This window comes from Triturus cristatus, chromosome 4_1, assembly GCF_964204655.1.
Source record: "Triturus cristatus chromosome 4_1, aTriCri1.1, whole genome shotgun sequence".
NCBI classification, from domain to species: Eukaryota; Metazoa; Chordata; class Amphibia; order Caudata; family Salamandridae; genus Triturus; species Triturus cristatus.
Genome location: NC_140585.1, coordinates 995,646,112 through 995,665,329, shown reverse-complemented (window position 1 = coordinate 995,665,329; position 19,218 = coordinate 995,646,112). Strand labels below are relative to the sequence as shown.

At 42.3% G+C, this 19,218-nt stretch overlaps 1 protein-coding gene across 1 annotated transcript in view; it reads right to left on the bottom strand.

Moving 5' to 3' along the window:
• The window catches only part of OTOGL (otogelin like), a 939,358-nt gene that overhangs the window by 27,886 nt on the left and 892,254 nt on the right, over positions 1-19,218 (bottom strand). Inside the window, exon 56 of the mRNA XM_085653920.1 lies at positions 18,410-18,455. Coding sequence (XP_085510046.1) covers positions 18,410-18,455 — 46 coding nt within the window. The remainder of the gene's footprint in view (positions 1-18,409; positions 18,456-19,218) is intronic.

Sequence of the window (19,218 nt, the reverse complement as noted above, 5' to 3'; positions counted from 1 at the left end):
CTTATGTTACGATACTGTAAATATACAGTCTGGAGGAAGGGCAAACATACCCTCTAAAGATAGCCAAACTGTGTGCCAAAAATTGCACCATAATATTGATGCAGCACATAATGAGACGTCTCATGATTTAGGCCATGCCACTGATTGGATTAGCCACACCTCTTTAAGAGGTTTGCCATGCCCCTTTTAGACTACCCCCAGTTTTTTTTAAAGCCCTGTGTGTTAACATATGTGTATCAATGGGACAGTATATGTACTTGGACATTTATGTCCTCTTGCACACCTGCCAATTTACAAATTAATGCCACCGTGTGAGGTAGGGGAGGGGGCTTGGAGGGTCGGTGCCTTATGCCGAGAGCTAGCTAAGAGGCACTCTGCCCCTCACCAAGCCCTCCACGCCGCACCCAAAGATATAAATACAAAGGGTCACTGAGGCTGTCGCCGATGTCCTGGGGAGTTTTCACACCTCTTAATTGACATCGCCTGGTACTGCCTCCGAAAACGAGCTGAAAATCCACTGTTTACAGCGGTTTGCAGCTTGTTTTCCCTGCCACCGTGTGATTTCAACTCTTCACCGGGTGACCGTGTGAAGGAAGACAAAATCATGTGACACACAGTGGCTCTGTGTGAGTTGGCAAGTCTTGTTAGGCATGCATTACCTGTTTCTACATTTAACTGGTCATTCCCATTTATTTGTAATGGTTGTTTATATTTTCTCATTTTAATATGTCTGTATGTGTTTTTAAGGTAGGGTGGGCGCAGTTGTGGAGTTGCAATTTGCTGAATTCCGTGGAGTTGCACAAACACTCAGTGGAATTCCACAGACTTCCACTCTACCCTAATACTTAGTCTAGGGGACACGCTCTGCAGTGCATCCGCCGTATTTCACCGCCTTGGGTTCACCAGGGTTGACCTGCTTTGTCAGTGCCGTATTCCACCGTCTTGCATTCCCTTGGGTTGGCCTGCTTTGTCAGTCAGTGCACAGCCTGATTCCTTAGGGCTCCAAGCATGTGAGTGCGGTCAGATTTCTTTGTAGCAGTCTAGGTAGCCAGGACTCCATGCGAAGACAAGTCAAAACACCCAAAAGGCATTTCTGTACCAGGGGAATAGCAGGCATGGGTGCCCACCGCCTGTACTTGTGGAGCCAGACAGCACTCTCGCCTGTCTGCAGCAGACACCCCAGGGCATGTAGGACATCCCTAGAGAAGGGTACACTCTGTCAGTTCTGGGAATGAGTAGCCCATGTCCCTGTGGGAACTGAGCTAGGCAGCGCCCTTGCAGTCTCTGCACAGCTCTACAGCATGGGAGGACCCAGTGTCACTGACCTCACAAACACTCTCAGCTGCAACCCCAGAACCCCTGAGGTCAGCAGGTCACACGTGCTGTGGGCCCGACCACGCACAAAAAAGCTAGAAGGTTCTCTCCTTTGACGTGCCCCCTCCCATCATTTCCACCCTAGCATTCCACCCGCACAGCTTCCTACCTCCAGCTCCTCATAGTACATGTCTGGAGGCTGTTCAGGCACTTTCCTAGCTGCTGTGTTTCTGGAGGACCAATGCCTCCCTGCACAGCAGCATCTAGGCTCTCAAAGAAATGGATACTTTTTTAATCAATGGCTCTTGACGTCACAATCAAAAAAGTTGAACCGTGGCTTCCATTGGGCGCTGGCAAATGCAGATCCCACCTCTTATATCGCATTAAAGATATCCATTGGTAGGCATTTGTGCATTGTGTTGAAAGTAGAAATTCTGTTGGGCTCTAATGCTCTGAGGCTGTGCGACTGTTTCTCGACAATACGTGGTTGGCCGGTAAACTCCACTTCGCTATGCAGGAGGTGGAGTTTTTTCCCGAACTCTGCATTCCAAGCGGAGCAAGAAGTATAAAAAAATTCTCAAGCTCCGCCACTGGAGTGCAGTTCACCGTCCACCCCTAATTTGAAGCACTGTTAGCAATACTGGAAACATACTACTAAAGTCTGAAAAACGCATCAACCTTGTTGATAAGCAGTAATTATTCTTTGATGAGCCATGATTGTTTTGAAAGGGCTATATAAATCTCTGCTATGTATTATATTCATGTAGGATTGATGCTCATCTGTAAATCTCTGAATTAAAACAGGGGAGCTGCTGACTGGTGATAGATTCATTTATGTTTAACATGTAGATCTTATAAGACACTGAACTTTTCCTAATACATGTTAAGAAGATGATTCAATGAGAACTTTTGTCTTGGTTATGTACAGTCTTTTTTCAGTTGATTTAGGGTATAAACAAACTGCTTTTAATGATACGGTATTAAAAGATTTTAAAGCTTCATTATGACTTGAGGAGTATGACTCACTCTCAATTATTTATTCGGGTCTCTCAAACTTTGAAAGCTTAATTTTTATCACTGCATAATGTAATTGAAATGAAAATTCTTTAAAGGTAACAAGAGAACTTGACAGTGACAGTTTGCACTTGCAACCTTTTGAAATTGGCCCTATGTGTGTTACTTGGTCATGCAGACCACACATATGCCTAATCACTTTACTCATGTACTACTAGGTCCAAGTAGTAGAAACCAATGCGTCAGGCATTAAAAAGACGTTGGCCAACCTCTATTAAAGAACAAATGATCATTTAGATCAAATTGCTACCATAGCCTGCAAAATACACAGAAATGAGGACACATCTCTATTAATTTTGATCAAAGAAAATAACAGTTCAAGCCATTACCTACAATTTATTGACCAATTACATAATGTGGTTACTCACACCAGTAACGCAACACACAGATTAAATAAATGGATCTCTAAGATGGATTTGATGAAGGTTAATTAGCTACAAGATACAGACATGAAACTTGCAACATACTGGGCATTACGGGGATCTTTTCACCCCCCAAAGCTTTCTCCTTTTTTGGGGCGTTATTCCTCTACGTAGCATATTAATACCAAAAGGTGGAGATTACGGAAGGAGTACAGTGAGTCTCACTTTGGTCAGCTCAAATAAAGAACAGGCATCTTTTTCCTTTGTGTAAATTAATCCAAACAGTAAAACATTGGGGTATAGTTGGGGGATGAAGGCTCACCTGAAATAATAATCTCAATGCTTGTGAAGGTGAACCACACAAGTCACTAAATAAACCTGTGCTTAACCATCTGGTAGATTGTAACAATCCGGTCAGGCTTAACTTTAGAGGTAATGTATAAAGTTATTTATGCAGTACTAAAAGAGTAATACAAACAAAATGTCAAACAATAAAAATCCCAAAACAAATTAGAATTTTAGGGTATAATGTAATGCACAAAATGACACCAAAATTATGAACATCCAATAAGAGGAACCAGATTTATAAACTTTTAAAGGTTTCAATGAAAATAGTGCCAAGAAGCACAAAGTGCCAAAATTAATCAAAGGCCGTGGTGGAAGAAGTCCTGGAAACAATTTCATGTTGACCACAAGTGAGTGTAAGTACAATACACCAACCAGGTTTGTGTTGGTGAAAGATTTTACCTCTGACTTTAGTTCTTTTAGTGCCAATCCACCACAAGATTACATTTCTAAAAAGCCCCCAGAACATCACGGGGGGCACTTAATTTACAGGCTCTGGGTACATTTTGTACCATAGACTAAGGACTAAAAGTTTATGCAACGCTGGGCAGCAAGCAAAGTTGCCAGGTTGGAGCAGCCCTTGAACCCTGTCAGTGGGCCACTCCCCACTGCCACCTAGTGATCTACACAACATTGGGACTACCTGTCCTCTATTGCCTGGTTACCCCCTCTGCTGAGCACTGTTGCAGTTTTAGATTGCTACATTTGCCAGATAGTTTTGTTTATAGAGGCTTCTTCCACGCCACTCCAGCCTTTCTTCCCACCCACGCTTCCCCCTGCCGGCTAACCCCTCCCACCTCCCAGAACTACTCATGGAGGCCATAGCAAGGCTCCTATGAGCAGCCACTGACCCCTGTCAGTTTGCTACTCCCTGCTGCCGCCAAGCAATCTCCATCACACTGGGACTACCTGTCCTCTAGTTTCTGGTTACCCCCTCTGCAGTGCACTGTTGCAGTTTTAGATTGCAGCAGTTGCCAGGTTGTGTCTCACTTGGTGTGTGAGTGAGTGAGTGAGTGAGTGAGTGAGTGAGTGAGGGAGGGAGGGAGGGAGGGAGGGAGGGAGGGAGGGAGTGAGTGAGTGAGTGTCTGAGTAGATGTCCGAGTGGGTGCTTGAGTATCTGAGTGGGTTTGTTAGTAGGTGTCAGAGTGTCTGAGTGGGTTTGCAAGTGCCTCGATTAGTGTGTGTTGGAAAGTGGGTTATTGGTAGGGGTAAATGTAGGTCTGCCACTGGCAATAAGGCCTCTAACACATGGTAGGATTCAGCATAGGTCTTAGAAAATTATTCCTCTGCTCTACCCTTGGTAGCTTGGCTGCGAGCAGGCAGGCTTAACTTCAAAGACAGGTATGTGAAGCATTTAAAAACAATTTCAGTAAATAATTAAGACGCAACACATAATAAAAATCCAACACCAATCAATTTATAAAAATAGGAAATATTTGTATCTTTAAAATGACACCAACACGACAAAAATCCAATGTAGAAAACCGGAGATATGAATTTTCAAAGATTTAATAAAATATAGCACTTAGAAGATTAGAGCACCATATTGTGATACCTGCTCGCGATAGACCGGGCCAAAGTCAAAGTTTCAGGCCGGGCGCGATGGAGCCCTGAGCGGCTAAAGCTTACGGCAGGTCCCGGTCTCAGTTTCTACCTTCACACTTAGAAACTTTTTTGGGACTTTTCTTCTCGAGGGCCCTCAAAGCTCCCAGCCAGTCTGGATCCGGTGAGGGTTCGCCGGCTTGACTTGTGATGAGGTCCTGGTCAACTTCCCTGGAGCGGACTTAGAAAATTTCTCAAGATCGCTTCAGCGGGGCAACCCAGGAATCCAGGACGGCACACGATGGAAGGGAGGTGGCTTGGCTCTTGTGGTTACTCCCGGTCACTTTTTCTACGAGTGGACTTAGAAACTTTTCTGGAGCTTTTTCTCGTGGGGTCTCTCGATGCTCCTCATGTAGCCGGATCCGGTGAGGGTTCGCCGACTTCAGTTTTCTTCTAGTCCCAGACAAACTCTGGAAGTTGGACCCATGGAGCTTTTAGCGGGATGAACCTGGTTGGCTTGGCTGGCTCGTGGTTGAAGGCAGGCGGCCTGGCTGGCCAGGTTGAGTCGGTCCCTTTATGGAGCTTTTTTCAAAGTTGCTCCAAAGTTCTCCAACCTTCTTGAACTTCTTCCTGAAGTTCCTCAAGGGGTCCCAAAGTGTCTCAAACTTACTCCAAGGGTCTGGAATCTCCAAGATGGTCCTTGAACGTTGAGGATGTCAGTTCCCACAATCCATTGGTAGAACACCCTTACAAATCCACTGATAGTTCTCCAATGTGTAGATTTAGTTGGTGATGTTCCAGATTAGCTCTTTTAACCTGTAGCTTTCAGGGAGTCCACTCTTTAGTTCTTTTTCAGCAACATAATCCACAGGGCTGTAGTTTCAGATGGTGCAATCTGCAGAGGTCAGGCCTTAGAAATCTTTGCACAGCAAAACTTCTCAACAGGGCACTTCTTGCTTCAGTAAGTTTCAAGCAGCAGATCTGGAGGGCTCTGCCCCTCTCAGATACTTATTCCTAGTTGTCTGGGTCAAGCAGGAGGTCACTTCTGACCAATGGGGGCAGGGTAACTCCTCCAATATATGACCACATCCTGTAGAGTGTGGCATTATTTTGTCCCAGAGTGCATCAAATCTTCCAAATCCATAATGGCTGATCTTCCAGCAAGGCGATTAGAGCTGGCTAAACACACCCCTAGGATGGCTAATTTACTTAGACTCTACCCCCTGCATCTGCTCATACCTTCCTTAATCCTACCATCTGCCTAAAGTGGGAAGTTCATTGCTGTAAATGACATTGGTCTCTACTCTCCTCTTTGAAGAACATAGTTTACGACTCCTCCCCATGGCATGGCATTCCTAGGGAACAGCACACTGCCCTGCCAGCAGAGCTGGTTAACCCCAGGGGCTCTTTATCACATCTAGAAGGCAGCCTGGCTAATCCACTTAACTCTGTCGAATCAGGAAAGACCACTGGAAGGCTGAATTTGGACTTACAAACAAGAAAGTCTTATAACTTCTTGTATGTACACTTTAGGAGGAATTCAACAATATGATATTGTTGGATTTGTTAATACCATTCTGGGAAGTCTTTGAATGGCATTTCTAGCCCTCTCCTATCAAGAGTTCTTAATCCATAACTTCCTACTATGTTAACCTATGTAGGAGGGGATTTGCAATGGAAAAATGACTTGGACCATTTTTCCAGCACCAGGACTTACAAAAACATATTTTATAAGTACTTTGCTCATATCTACCGGACCCCAACCATATGGGACAACTAGGGGAGACTTTAGGGGTTCTGAATCTGTAGAAATATTGCAGATCCTCCCTCCACAGTGCTCCTAGCATCAAAGTCGAATTTGAGCAGCACTTTACTACAATGTGGGGAGTGAAATTTGAAATTTCACTTTACCCAGGCATATAAAAACTCATTTTATAAGGGTGTACCTTATAAATACCTGACCCCCCACCACTGGGATACCTAGGGGAGACCCTGGGGGTCCCTAATATGCCAAAACATTGTAGGTTATCCATTTTAAGTGCCCCAAACACCAAAGTCGAGTTTGGGCACAATTTACTTTTAGAAAGCAGTCCTGGCAACCAGGGCTGTTTTTAAACTGACCTCAGGCTTCAGCGGTGCACACATGCAAGTGCAGAAAAAGGCTGCTGGCCTCTAAACTGCCATGCCCCTGGGTATTGGGGACTTCTAGGTAGTTTCAATCCCCCTGCCCTATTATATACTAGGAGCCTATAGGGAGGTCATGCCAATCACAGGGGTACCCCACCATACCATTGTGTACCCTAGTGTATGTAGATGTTTTAACTGTATTCTAATGTGTCTCTTTCAGCATAGCACTGGTCAGTCAAAAGGTAGAAAAGGTGACCGGGAGCAACCGTGAGAGCCAAGCAGCCTGCCTTCCATCGCGTGCCGGCCTGGATTCCTGGGTTGCCCCGCTGAAGCTAGTGGTCCCTGGGCGTGTATATGGCCCAGGAAGGGGACCGCGCAGCCCCCCCCCCCCTTATTATAAACATGGCCCTGGGGAGATGGTGGTCCCGGGGGCTGAGGGGTGCATTGGAGGGGCGTCCACCTGGCCCCCTTCTACTTTTAGAGCCCCGGGGAGGTAGTGGTCCCCGGGGCCAATGGGAGCATTGCAGCCCCCCTCTATTTTAATAAATAAAGCCCTAGGGAGGTGGTGGTCCCATAGCTCCAAGAGCCTCATGAGGGGGGGCCCAGGTGCCACTCTCCATTTTTTAAACAATGCCCCAGGGGACTTGGCCTACCCAGGGTCTCATTTTCAAAATAAGAACGGGAGCCTGCGCTTGCTTTTTTGTCCTGTCCTGACAGGGTCCCTCAGGGACCCCAGCACCAGAGCTAAGGGTTAGAGTATTCCTATCCTGCCCTTTTATAACCTTTTTTCGGGGTTTCGGCTGAAGCCGAATCCCAAGATGGCTGCCAACACTTCCTGGTTGAAGTGTTGGCAGTCAATCAGATCTCAGCTCGTAAATGTTGTTGTGATATTATGAATGATGTCATAGAAGATGTCATGACTAATTTAATATGTGGGGTAATTAACAATGCATGGGGAGAGCATGAGTTATAGTTACCTTAAGGCACAACTTATACTTATTTGAGATAACTATAACTGCTGAATTTGTATGGTTTTGTGTGTGTAAAATCTGAGCCTAACTGTAGCATTCCAGTAACCTTTGTTTTTGTTTGTGAATGTTTAAGGTTTTTTAAATTTTATTTCCTAACTATAATGTTCTTGTAACCTTTGTTACTTTTGGTGGTCCCAGGATGCTTGTTTCCGGTCCAGGGAAGACATGGCTTGGCAGTTCGGGCTGGACTGTCCCCATGAGGCACAGGGTCAGACTGATTTGCATATGGGCATGTCTGCACTGGGGTGGCGGAGTGAGCTAAAAAATGATGATGGATTACACCCAGATCAGTTGACTGGGGGTGAGAGCTTGCAATGTTCAACACTCCGTCCATCATCCCCTGTGGTTTTGCTTTGTTCGCCCTAAGTTGGCAGGGTATGCCCAGACGTGGGTCCCTTGCTCACTTTGCCACTGGATTCAAGATAGCCTGGCTGATGAAGGTTATGAACCCGAAACCGGTCCCAGGATGCTTGTTTCCGGTCCATGGAAGACATGGCTTGGCAGTTCGGGCTGGACTGTTCCCATGAGGCACAGGGTCAGACTGCTTTGCATATGGCCATGTCTGAACTGGGGTGGCGGAGTGAGCTGAAGAATGATGATGGATTAAACCCAGATCAGTTGACTGGGGGTGAGTGCTTGCAATGATCATCACTCTGTCCATCATCCCCTTTGGTTTTGCTCTGATAGATAAAATGGCAGCTGCAACGTTTCTCTGAGGCTGTTGCCAGCCAACCATGGCATTGCAGGTGGCTCGTGGATCCGTGGATTCACTGTGATGGATCCACTGTGGAACTGAGTGCCAAGATAAACAAATTTCATTTTCTCATTATTAATGCCAAAACTGCTGAAGGGATTTACACCAAATTCCAAAAAGGGCTCTTTCTGGATAGAGAGCTAGCTGTCTGCTAAATTTGGTATTAATCAATTTAGCAGTTTGGGTTGTAGTCGTGTTTAATATCCTTACAGGGAATTGCATGGAAAAAATGCATTTTGCTCCCTCCCCCTTTTCTCGGCCCTAGCCTGACGAATCACACCAAAACCTTCAAAACAGCAGCTGAAGGGAGTGTCATACTAGTTTTGAAGATTTTGGGAAGATTTGTTAAACGATGCCAAAGTTATTAGCATGACAACAAATGCTTCATCTATGGAAACTAGGTCCTAACTATAAATCCCTAGTGGCGGCATACATATGTGGAATGACAATTACAAGTAATACATTTATATATTATATATATTTATATATTAATCATTGAAAAACACATTGATTAAACTAATGATAATAATACTATTAATAATACTATTTAGAATAAAATTAGTAAACATATTTATTATAGTAAAATAACAATAAAGATAATAGTAATAATCTGATTTATAAAGCGCATGGTTACGCCCAAGAGCGTGACCCCACGCATAATAGTGGCAATCTTAGTGTTAATCAAAATAATAATAATAAGAAGAAGATGAAGAATAAGTATAAACATAATTTGATTTAAAGATATATCATAATTATTAACTATAAAAAACATTCCACCACAATCTGTACCCATTCATGAAGCCTAAAAATCAAGTTACTCTTAAAAAAACACCTCCTGAGTCCTTGAAGCTGTCATTGCCGATGCCGGCCTGCCCTGAATGGTCAGCTTTCTGCCCCTGCCACCTCATTCCTGCTCTCTGAAGTGAACTTGCTGCCCCTGCTGACCTGCCCTCTGAGGGCAGCTTGTTGCCCTCCTCAACGACCATTCTACCTGTGCTCTCTTCTCCATCTGTGTGCATCTGCCCCATCCTGCCTGTCCTCGGTGGTCAGCTTGCTACCCTTCCCCCATGGCCTATACCCATCCGCTCTATGTGTGAGCCTCTGACATCTTCCTTCTGCCCTTCGTGGTCCATTGTGCTGGCCCTGCTCATTCTGAACTGCTCTCTGTGGTCAGCATGCTTCACCTGACCCTCTTTCACCTGCCCTCTATTCACTGTCTGCATATTACTGGCCCGCCCCACCTGCCCTTTGTAGTCAGCTTGCTTCCCCTACCAGCCTGCAATCTGTGGTCAGCTTTCTGACCCTGTCTCTCTCTCTCTCTCTCTGCCATCCACTGTCCATCTGTGTGCCCCTGCTCACTTTCTCCTGCTCTTCGCTGTGATGAGACTGTACCTAGCACCTGCTTGTCCTCATCTTAGCCCTCTAGAGCACTAACCATAATTTCTATGACAAAAAGAGCCCCCTCATTGGGTTAATTGTTAAAGAAAATGTTCCAGGTTTTATGGTGTTGATTCCATCGGAGGGCTTCAAGTGTATCACATTTTTGTCATAATTACAAATGTTAGTGCTCACGTTGTTTATTAGGGCACTGTGTGAAGCTGCAGTAGCACACTGGGGAGTTAAATGATAGACTGTTTCTGGTTTTTAAAGTGTGTATTTAAATCTGCATTTCAGAATGTTGTATTAACATGGATGACAAATATATTTCAGAACTCATATAAAATGTATCTTCATTTTAGCTTGCTACAGCACTAACTATGATTTCTAATAGAAAATGAACTCCCTTATTTCCATCATTTTTAAAGGAAATGCTTTAAGTTACACATCTTTGAATCCATCAAGATGGCTTCAGGTGTGCCACACTTGTATCACTAATATAGAAGTGTTGCGCTCTAGATGTTTAATAGAACACTGTGCCAGGCTGCAGTAGCACACTGGGGAACAAACTGACATGCTTCTGCCTCTAAAGGGAGTATATATTTTACTCAGACTGTCAGACTTTACTCTCACATGGGTGAGGAAGCTTTACACCCTCACACAAAAGCCTTTGGGGTCAATTATTTGTGAGAAACTAAGCTTCAAAATGCATAGATATCTACCGACGCAGTACTACCAAGGGAAGACAGAGGGAGTACCTAAGTACAGCTTAAGGTGGGAAAAATGATTAAATATTCACTTTGATAGGCCGTGCATTGCCAGTGGTTAGGATAGTTACGTATGGTAATAAAATCTTTCTTCACCTTAAAAAAAACACTAGATATTTACTGAAAAACAAAGGTTAAATTGATGTTATAGTTAGGCATGGCAAAGACTTATTTTTTATTTAAAAACCTTAATAATTCACTGAAAAAAGGAACGGTTAAATTGATGTTACAGTTAGGTGAAAATGTGAGTTAAAATTCAATTTTAACATAAATAAAAATGCTAAAATTCACCAATTATATTTAACTAAATTTAAAATGAAGTAACTATAGCTTGCACACTTGCCAGGCGCTGCTAATGGCCTTACATATTACATCACTCATGACATGTTCTATAATAGCATCAGTGGCTATGTCAAACTCCTCAAGGACTTGCGTTGTACTGATCTCTTTATTGGTAACATCAGTGTCCTGTTCTAATTCAATCATCATGATTAGAATATCCTTGTCTCTTATATTAAGATTGTCATGTCTGGTAATGGTGCTGTTACTCGTTTTTCTATTTCCTCCTAATCTTTTAAGTTTGTGCCACTTTTTCAATTTAAGTTTACTGACTTATTTGAACAGAACTATCCTGGCATTGGTATAGTTAAAAGGATAGGAAGGACAAAAAGAAAGTCCTGGGCAGAGTGTTTGTTTTTCTATATCACTCAGCGGTCTCTTTGAAAGATTGACCCTGTTGCTGCAACAACAGATTCTGCCAGAGGGTCAGCCCAATTGGAGAACAGATGCTCAAGCCCAGAAACTCTGGATATCATACACACTGTGCCAATCCGAGCTCGGATGACTTGGGCCTGGTTGTTTTTGATCATCTTCAGAACTTGGAGCAGGCGAGGTACTGGCAGGAAGGCATACAGAAGTCCTGAACCGAAACGTAGGCGGAACCGGTCTCTGAGAGAGCGAAGCCATGGGAACTCCAACGTGCAACAATGCTGACTTTGAACATTCTCCACTGGGTCGAGGAGTTCAAGCCAAATTCCTCCCCATCATTGTAAGAGACATTGCGCCACCTCTGAAAATAACTACCACTCATGATCCTCTAGATGTTGACGGCTGAGTTTGTCTGCCCTGACATTCAAAGATTTCTTGATGGTCCATTCATTTCCAAAGCACTTTGCCTCTTGGTGCAAAGTTCGCAACACCACCCTATCCTGTTTGTTGCAGTACCACATGGCACTGGTGTTGTCTGTGAGGCACTGCACCAGACTTCTCTTGATGGATGTCAGGAATGCTTTCAACACCAAGCAGATGGCCACCAGCTCCAGAGAGTTGATGTGGAGTCAGAGACTAGTAGCTTTTGATCTCCACCCCACCCAGGTTGTCACCATAGGCCAGAAGTGATGCACCTGTTATCACAGTTAGTTATGGGTGGGGTAGGGAAACGGCTGCTGCTGACCCAGTCACAGTTGAGCAACCATCATTGCAGGTCTTTGCAGTCTCCTCTAAGATCTGGACATGATTTGAGAAGTCCCCTTGATGCTGGGACCACAGAGACTTAAGATCCCACTGCAGAGTGTGCATATGCCACCTGCTGTACTTCACTAGCTAGATGCAGGAGGCCATCAGATCAAGAAGCCCCAGAGACTACATCATTGAAATCCAGGACCAAGGCTGAAAGATCAAGATCATAGTCTGATTGTCCTGGACTCTCCTTGTTGGGGAAAAGACACAAACCTGGACCATGCCCAGAATGGCTCAAATGAAAAGCAGCATCTGAAGGAGCCATGTGTGACCTGGACATGTTAATAGTGAACTCTAAAGATGGTTGAAGGTTGGCTAAACATCGCCAGGAAACCCTGTCAATCTTACCTAGGCATGGCAATGGACAGCGACACTTGTGCCAATGTCTCTCCCGATGGAATCTGTGGTATATAGGTCACAACAATTGGTAAATTCTGCAGGGACAAGGCCATCCTTTATGTCAGTACGGGGCAAAGAACTTCCAGAACACCTGGGGGGACTTGAGCAACAGAATCCCAGAGACTGTGAGAATAGTGAAACAAAAGACTACTGACATTGACCGTGCAAAGAACCAACGGGAAGAAGCTTGCACCACCAAGCTCTCAGAGGAAGAGTACTGAGTCAAATAAGAGCTGTCACTGAGTGCAGGGAAAAGGCACCACACAATCTGGCAATTCACAGGGGGATCAGAGCAAGATATGGCCTAGGCTCCTAAGAGGGTATAGGTAAGGACCTCATTAAGGACAACAGGGGTTTAGTTTTTGTTTGCTGCAGCTGGAGCACTTCAGAAAGAAACTGACATCAGTGCATGGGAGTGATGCCTCCATTGGCTACACATGTCATTTATGGGACGGGATCAGTGTGGAGCAAAATGGCGCCACTCAGTGGCGTGCAAAAGTACTGCTCAAAAGTGTCCAGATACACTCTGATGCCTCTGGAAATATTCAAAAGGTGAGGAATCTGTGGTTAGATGTCTCCATCACAAAATGGAATCTTCAAAACATACCTTAAAGCAAACACCAGCTCAATTAAGTTTCAGACAAAGCACTGTGGAAAATATTATTTCAGACCTAATGGATCAAATTGTTAAATAAATCCAATCAATTTGACAATGGAAAATGCATTATCTGCATGCATTGGCAAAGCTAATAGGTCTTGTCTTTAGAAGGTGGCTGCCAACCTACCAGCTTTGCCAATGCTTGTTTACACTGCCGGTCTACGTGCATTTTTTTTTGTTTACCTTTCCAACATAGCCACCCTAAAGTAAAAATAAACAAAATGTCCACTGTACACAACTGTGCATGCTAGTTCATTCATCACAGCGCATGAGTGAGCATGTGGGCGTACACCAGCCATCTTGGTCACTATTTTAAGATGTCCGCCGTCTGCGCAAATGCATGTGTATGTGTCGCAAAGCATTCACATGCATACATTGTCGAGAGTACTGGCTATTTTGACATATTTTACTAGGCTGTCCCAATGTGGCTGACTGCAACTTTAGAACAGTAAACTAGAAATAGAAAATAAAGCGAACAAAGTGGAAGTTGAAGAGAGCATCCAAGTATCACCTGGCAGCTGGTAAGCCTTCAGGAATTAAAAAAAACGAAACTACATTAAAAAAATAATGTGAAGCGGGAAGGGAAATATATAGAGAGAGAAATTGACCATTTCAATAAAATAATGAAAAAGCCAGAAATTAATGCCAATGTATATGTATTTATAGCAAAACTAAAGAACAACTAATTACTAAAATCATTTGAGCCAGAGAAGCGAAACACTTAAAGAGGCCTTCCAAAAAAAAACGTTCTCTATCTGTATGTATATGTATGTTGTCTGTTGTCTGTTGTGTATGGTATGTGATAACATGTGCCCTATCCGGATGCTGAAGTTAAATGTGATTCACTGTTTTGGGAATATCTGCATCAATTCTGTTGCAGAAAAAAAGAAACATAAATCTGTATGTATCTTGCTACAACCAATTACACTTCACTTCAAACATAATTATGTAAAATGGGGACCATGGCATTTGTACGAGATCACTCAAGATCAACAATCATTTTCTGATTCTGCAATTGTCTGGAGCAATTTGCGCTTTCATGGCATGAAGGGTGGGCTACAACATTGAAGCAACGCATATAGATCATTTCACAGTGCAGGATGTGGGACAGTCTTCTGGGTAGTTTAGAGTTTGGTGGAGTGAGATCACTGTCAAAAATGTGTGATGCTACTGCTCCTCCAAACCTGCAATTCTCCTGAGGTGTGGAACCACTATATTTCTGCCAATGGAATCTCACCTGTCTCCATTGGTGGTAGCACACTGCTTGATGGCCCATCTATCAGAGAGCCAACAAGTCATAGAGGAGGCTGTTTAGGGCAGGTGAATATCACTAGATTTCATTGTCCCTGACCAACAACAAGGAATGACAGTTCGAGACAATTAAAGCCCGGCTGTTTGTTTTTTGTTTTTGACAAACAAATGTCCATGTTGAGCATTAAAAAGTCTTTGCTAACTGGATGCAGCAAACATGAGCCTCCCCAACCAAATGCACTGCTTTCAGTGCAGCCACCAAACCAGTGGCGCCACTGAAGGTACAAATAATGGCATCGGCATGGCAGAGATCTTTAAATTTGGTAAGTGGTCCTCTTCCAGGGAAGTTAAGCCCATGGTCTACTCAAACCTGACAGTCTGGTAGGTCACCAATCAGGGTCTAAATTACCCTGCTAGTCTCCGATGATGTCATGCTTCATGAACTGTAATTGAGTCCTTTAAAGTTTGCATCTGAAAGCTATGGAATTCAGAGCCTTCTTTAAAGAATCTCACCTCTACTCCAGTGATCATAACTTGCATGAGAAATGAAAAGTAAGCGCAAATGGGCCATCATTGTGAACATTTGAATGATTTGTCGGGTGACATAATATTATTCCTCACCTCTTTTCAGCCAGAGCTGCAAAACATATTGTGTGACCTTTCAGTTAGGAACTGACTGATCCGCGGGTGCCCCATCATGGGTACCCCTCCAATGGGTGATGTTTGATCATTGGAGAATCCCACTGGAGAAAAATCACTGTTTGCCCTGATGATGGTTGCAGCATTGGTTGACTAAGAGCTGAAATGTCCACCCCTGTTCCAGAAATACCTTCCTTACTACCTCCAAAATATGCATCCAATTTTACTCAACAGGTTATATTGTAACTTTCCTGTTCTATTCTAATACCCGGCCACCTGGGCCTGACTTACTTTAGCCCACTTATTCAGTTATCCACAGATAAGAATCATATAAAATTTAAATGAACAAAGAATTATAATTGTGCACTACACAGGCAGAACACTGAATGCATACAGTGTGGCACAAAGGTTAAGAATAAAAACCTCTGACATGCAAGCAAAGCATAATGGGGCCATGCACAAAAAAAACTAGATGTTAACAATCAAACTACTTCATTTAAAATGGGGTATATTTGTGATTTCTATAACGACAAAACTACTACATTTTTTAAAATCAGAAGATGGACATGTTAGGGATAATACAGGGTTTCCACATAATTTTGTTAGAATAACATCATTGTCTGTATTTGCATAGTTGAATGTTATTCGAGCCAGCATATGACAGTTTATAAACCAGAAGAGCGCCCATTTGGACAGCAATTGCATCTTCATTAATTAATTAATGACTGATTGACAAAGTTACTGGAAATCGAAATGGAATGGGTCAAGTGCAGTACTAACATGTTCATTTTCAGAATTGACATTGAGAACTATGATGGGGTAGAACATACAGGTAGATATTCCAACAATTCATTTCATATTATTAGATAAATATCAATGTATATATACTGTATAAACAGTTTTATATTAAACAAATGTTTACAATTATTTGATGGCAAAGCATATCAACAGTATTAGTACCTGGTTCACAATTTATTTTATCTGTTGGGGCTACTGGGGTAATGGTAAAGGGCAATACACCCATTCCAGAACCTGGCAGAATTATTAGGAATATAAGTTTTAGGTGAAATAAAACAGTTTTACATTAATTACATGTGCATTAATTCTTACACTGCCAAGTAAGTTGTTATTCCTTCTGTAAATCTGTAAAATGAAAGGTGCTTTCCTGTGACTCTTAAGACCTTCAGGAGTTATGAGGCTCCATTAAATCCCTGATACCCCAAGAATTGGGTTGTAACACCTTCCTGGATAGCTCAGTGACAATGTGTAAAGACATGCATCCCTTTTATAGTGGGTGTCTTTTTTTAATTATGGCAAGGTAAGAATTAAATACATGAACTTGTTCTGCATGCATTTAATCAAGTTCTTCTCAAATATAACTTGCTCTCATCACAACCCCAGGATCAGCAAGCCTTAGATGCACGAATTTATGCTTCATCATAGAGCACATGCTTTTAGTTAAAAATTAAATCCCACTCTCAATCAGCAGTTAATGTAGCATTTGGATTTAGTAAAGTATTTTATTCTTACAAGCCACCTCAGCAGATGTTTCTGAAGTATAACACTGTCTTTCCCAGGATCACACTACTTCTTGAGTGCTAGATTAATTCTTGTCTTGGGAGGTCAGACCAATAAGCTAGACCAATATTTGGAATGTTCCACCATTAACCTATAAAGTATACCTTATAATACATTTTCGAATGTCTTCTTTCAAAGTGTGTTTAACTGTGGGGTTAAGTTCCATAGAGGGTATGTACTACTGTGCATCGCTAGCTATAATTGTAAATCCTCATTTCTATTGAGTATTTTGTCATTTTCTGGCATAAGCCGATGTGTACGTTTCCTAATGCTTGAATGATCATTCACAGAACTTATGGTACCTCAATCCATGGAAATACTCTGACTTTCTTACTCTGCTTAAATTGAATTCACTCTTGTATCATTTAAAAGCAGTTGGAGAATGAGAATTTGGGAAAAGATCTGAGAGGACCTGATTTGAGATGTGATGTTTGATGATTACCTATGCATGAGCATTTGAGTTATAATCAATATGTGTGTTGAATAATGACCGTGCTCTCAAAACAAAAATACTACGACTCCCCAGACTGAAACATATTTTTAGATGTACTTAGGTGTTGCTGAATATAATTGCATATCCAGGAAAGACTAGATGCAACCTAGTCTAGTCCTTAAGGACTGTAGAATTGTCCATGAAAGGTCACACATTGTGAATCTACAACTGGGCATTTGAAACAGCCTCCATTCCCCAAGATAACTAAACCCAGTGAAATGGAAAATCATCTTCCTTGCATCAATGCAATTGTGCAACACAATATATTAAGGACTAGTTGAAGCAAGGACGCAAAATGAGCAATTGAAATCAATATTCTACAATCACCCAACAAAGTTTTATATTAGTATTCTGTGATATAATTATTCGGGGATATCATGCAAGTCAATAGATTCATTAACCACTGCAATGCTTATAATGTAACAGTGATATCTCCTTGGTGTGAGGCTCAGTGAGAACCTCCTAAAGAGACTACATTTTCATGTGGCACATCTTGTAAGCCACAAAATAAATACAATAAAATCTGGTCACTTGTTGAACTGTACCCAAATGATTAACTGTTTCCAAACAAGGCCAAAGCAAATGTGTTTTCCACACATGTTCAATAAATAAAGACATATCAATTATTCTCCCCTGGGTATTTAGTCTGCAATAGAAAGTAGACCAATAACAAATAATTTAATGAAGCACAAAGAAAAAAAGTGACCTCTGGATGATCACATAAATGTGTCAGTGGTGAAAGTATAATTTAATTCAAGCAGCTCTGGACTTTCACCTGGTATTTATCAATTAGACCAAATCTTCGTACAGTGACACTACTCTTGCAATATGTGTGTTGGTTGGAACTTTTAGAATTATTCACAATGATGAAAATCTCCATTACACACATTTTCATGTTGGTTGTCAGACTAAAACAATCCATTCTTTTTTTAATGAATAACATGTTCTCTTTTTCATGCTGGTGTTGGAGAGATTGTAGTTATACTCCAGAATTGTAAAGTTGAAATCACCATATCAGCAGCCATATGAAGCAAGGCCGGTGAATATTAGTTGTTAAGGTAATACAATTTGATTTGGTGCTGCATGCTCCCCCCTCCCTCAGATCCCAGCAAAAGAGTTAAAACACAGCTCTCCAAAACCAAAGCAAAACTACCACGCAATGCAAGCTTTTTTCACTTACAGATCTTGCAGCAGCCATCATTGTATGTCTGCACAATTCCTCCATTCTATTAAAAGAAAGCATTTATATTTCAATTTACTGTGATTAAACATATACATGTCTAATTTGTAATGAAGACTTAACGTCACAGAAGCCACTCCATGCAGTATTCTATTCACTCGCTAGCACCAACCTATAACCACAGTTTCATATGCACTGACAGGCCTTATTCAACTCATACCCAACCATGACAACTTTCAGGTGCCCAATCCCCTTCAGAACACACATCTTGCTATAACAACCTATTGTAAAACATAGCAGTTTGCGTGGTGATTATATCTGAATGCATATAAAGTGATTTTTCTGAAATGCAACCCTACAAAGAGAACATATCTTGCCAATGGCATGGAGTTAGGGTACCAGGTGTTTGCCTTTAGCACCAGGAGCTCCACTGACAGGCATATTTTTCAACGTGTACTTTTTGGGATGTCTTATGATCTTTGTATCTGACACCGTACTATGTATATGCAGTTCTCCACTTCAGAAACTCCAAACAGAAGCAATGGAAAACTATTTTCCCCATGGAGAAAGCCCTTTACCCATACCCGCAGCCAATCTGTGAGAGGGCAATTTCCATACAACCCTGGAAGAGGGTTTTAGTCAGCAATGTGCAGGAGTAAAAATATAACACTGTTCAATATGTTCCTCAGCAACAATGTTGAGATCATTTTAAAAATAATTCTTTTGCAGAGCAAAACCAGAAGTCAAGGGCACAGATTATCATAATTTAATCTTTCTTGGCATTTGATTTTACTCTACTGCAAGCACGC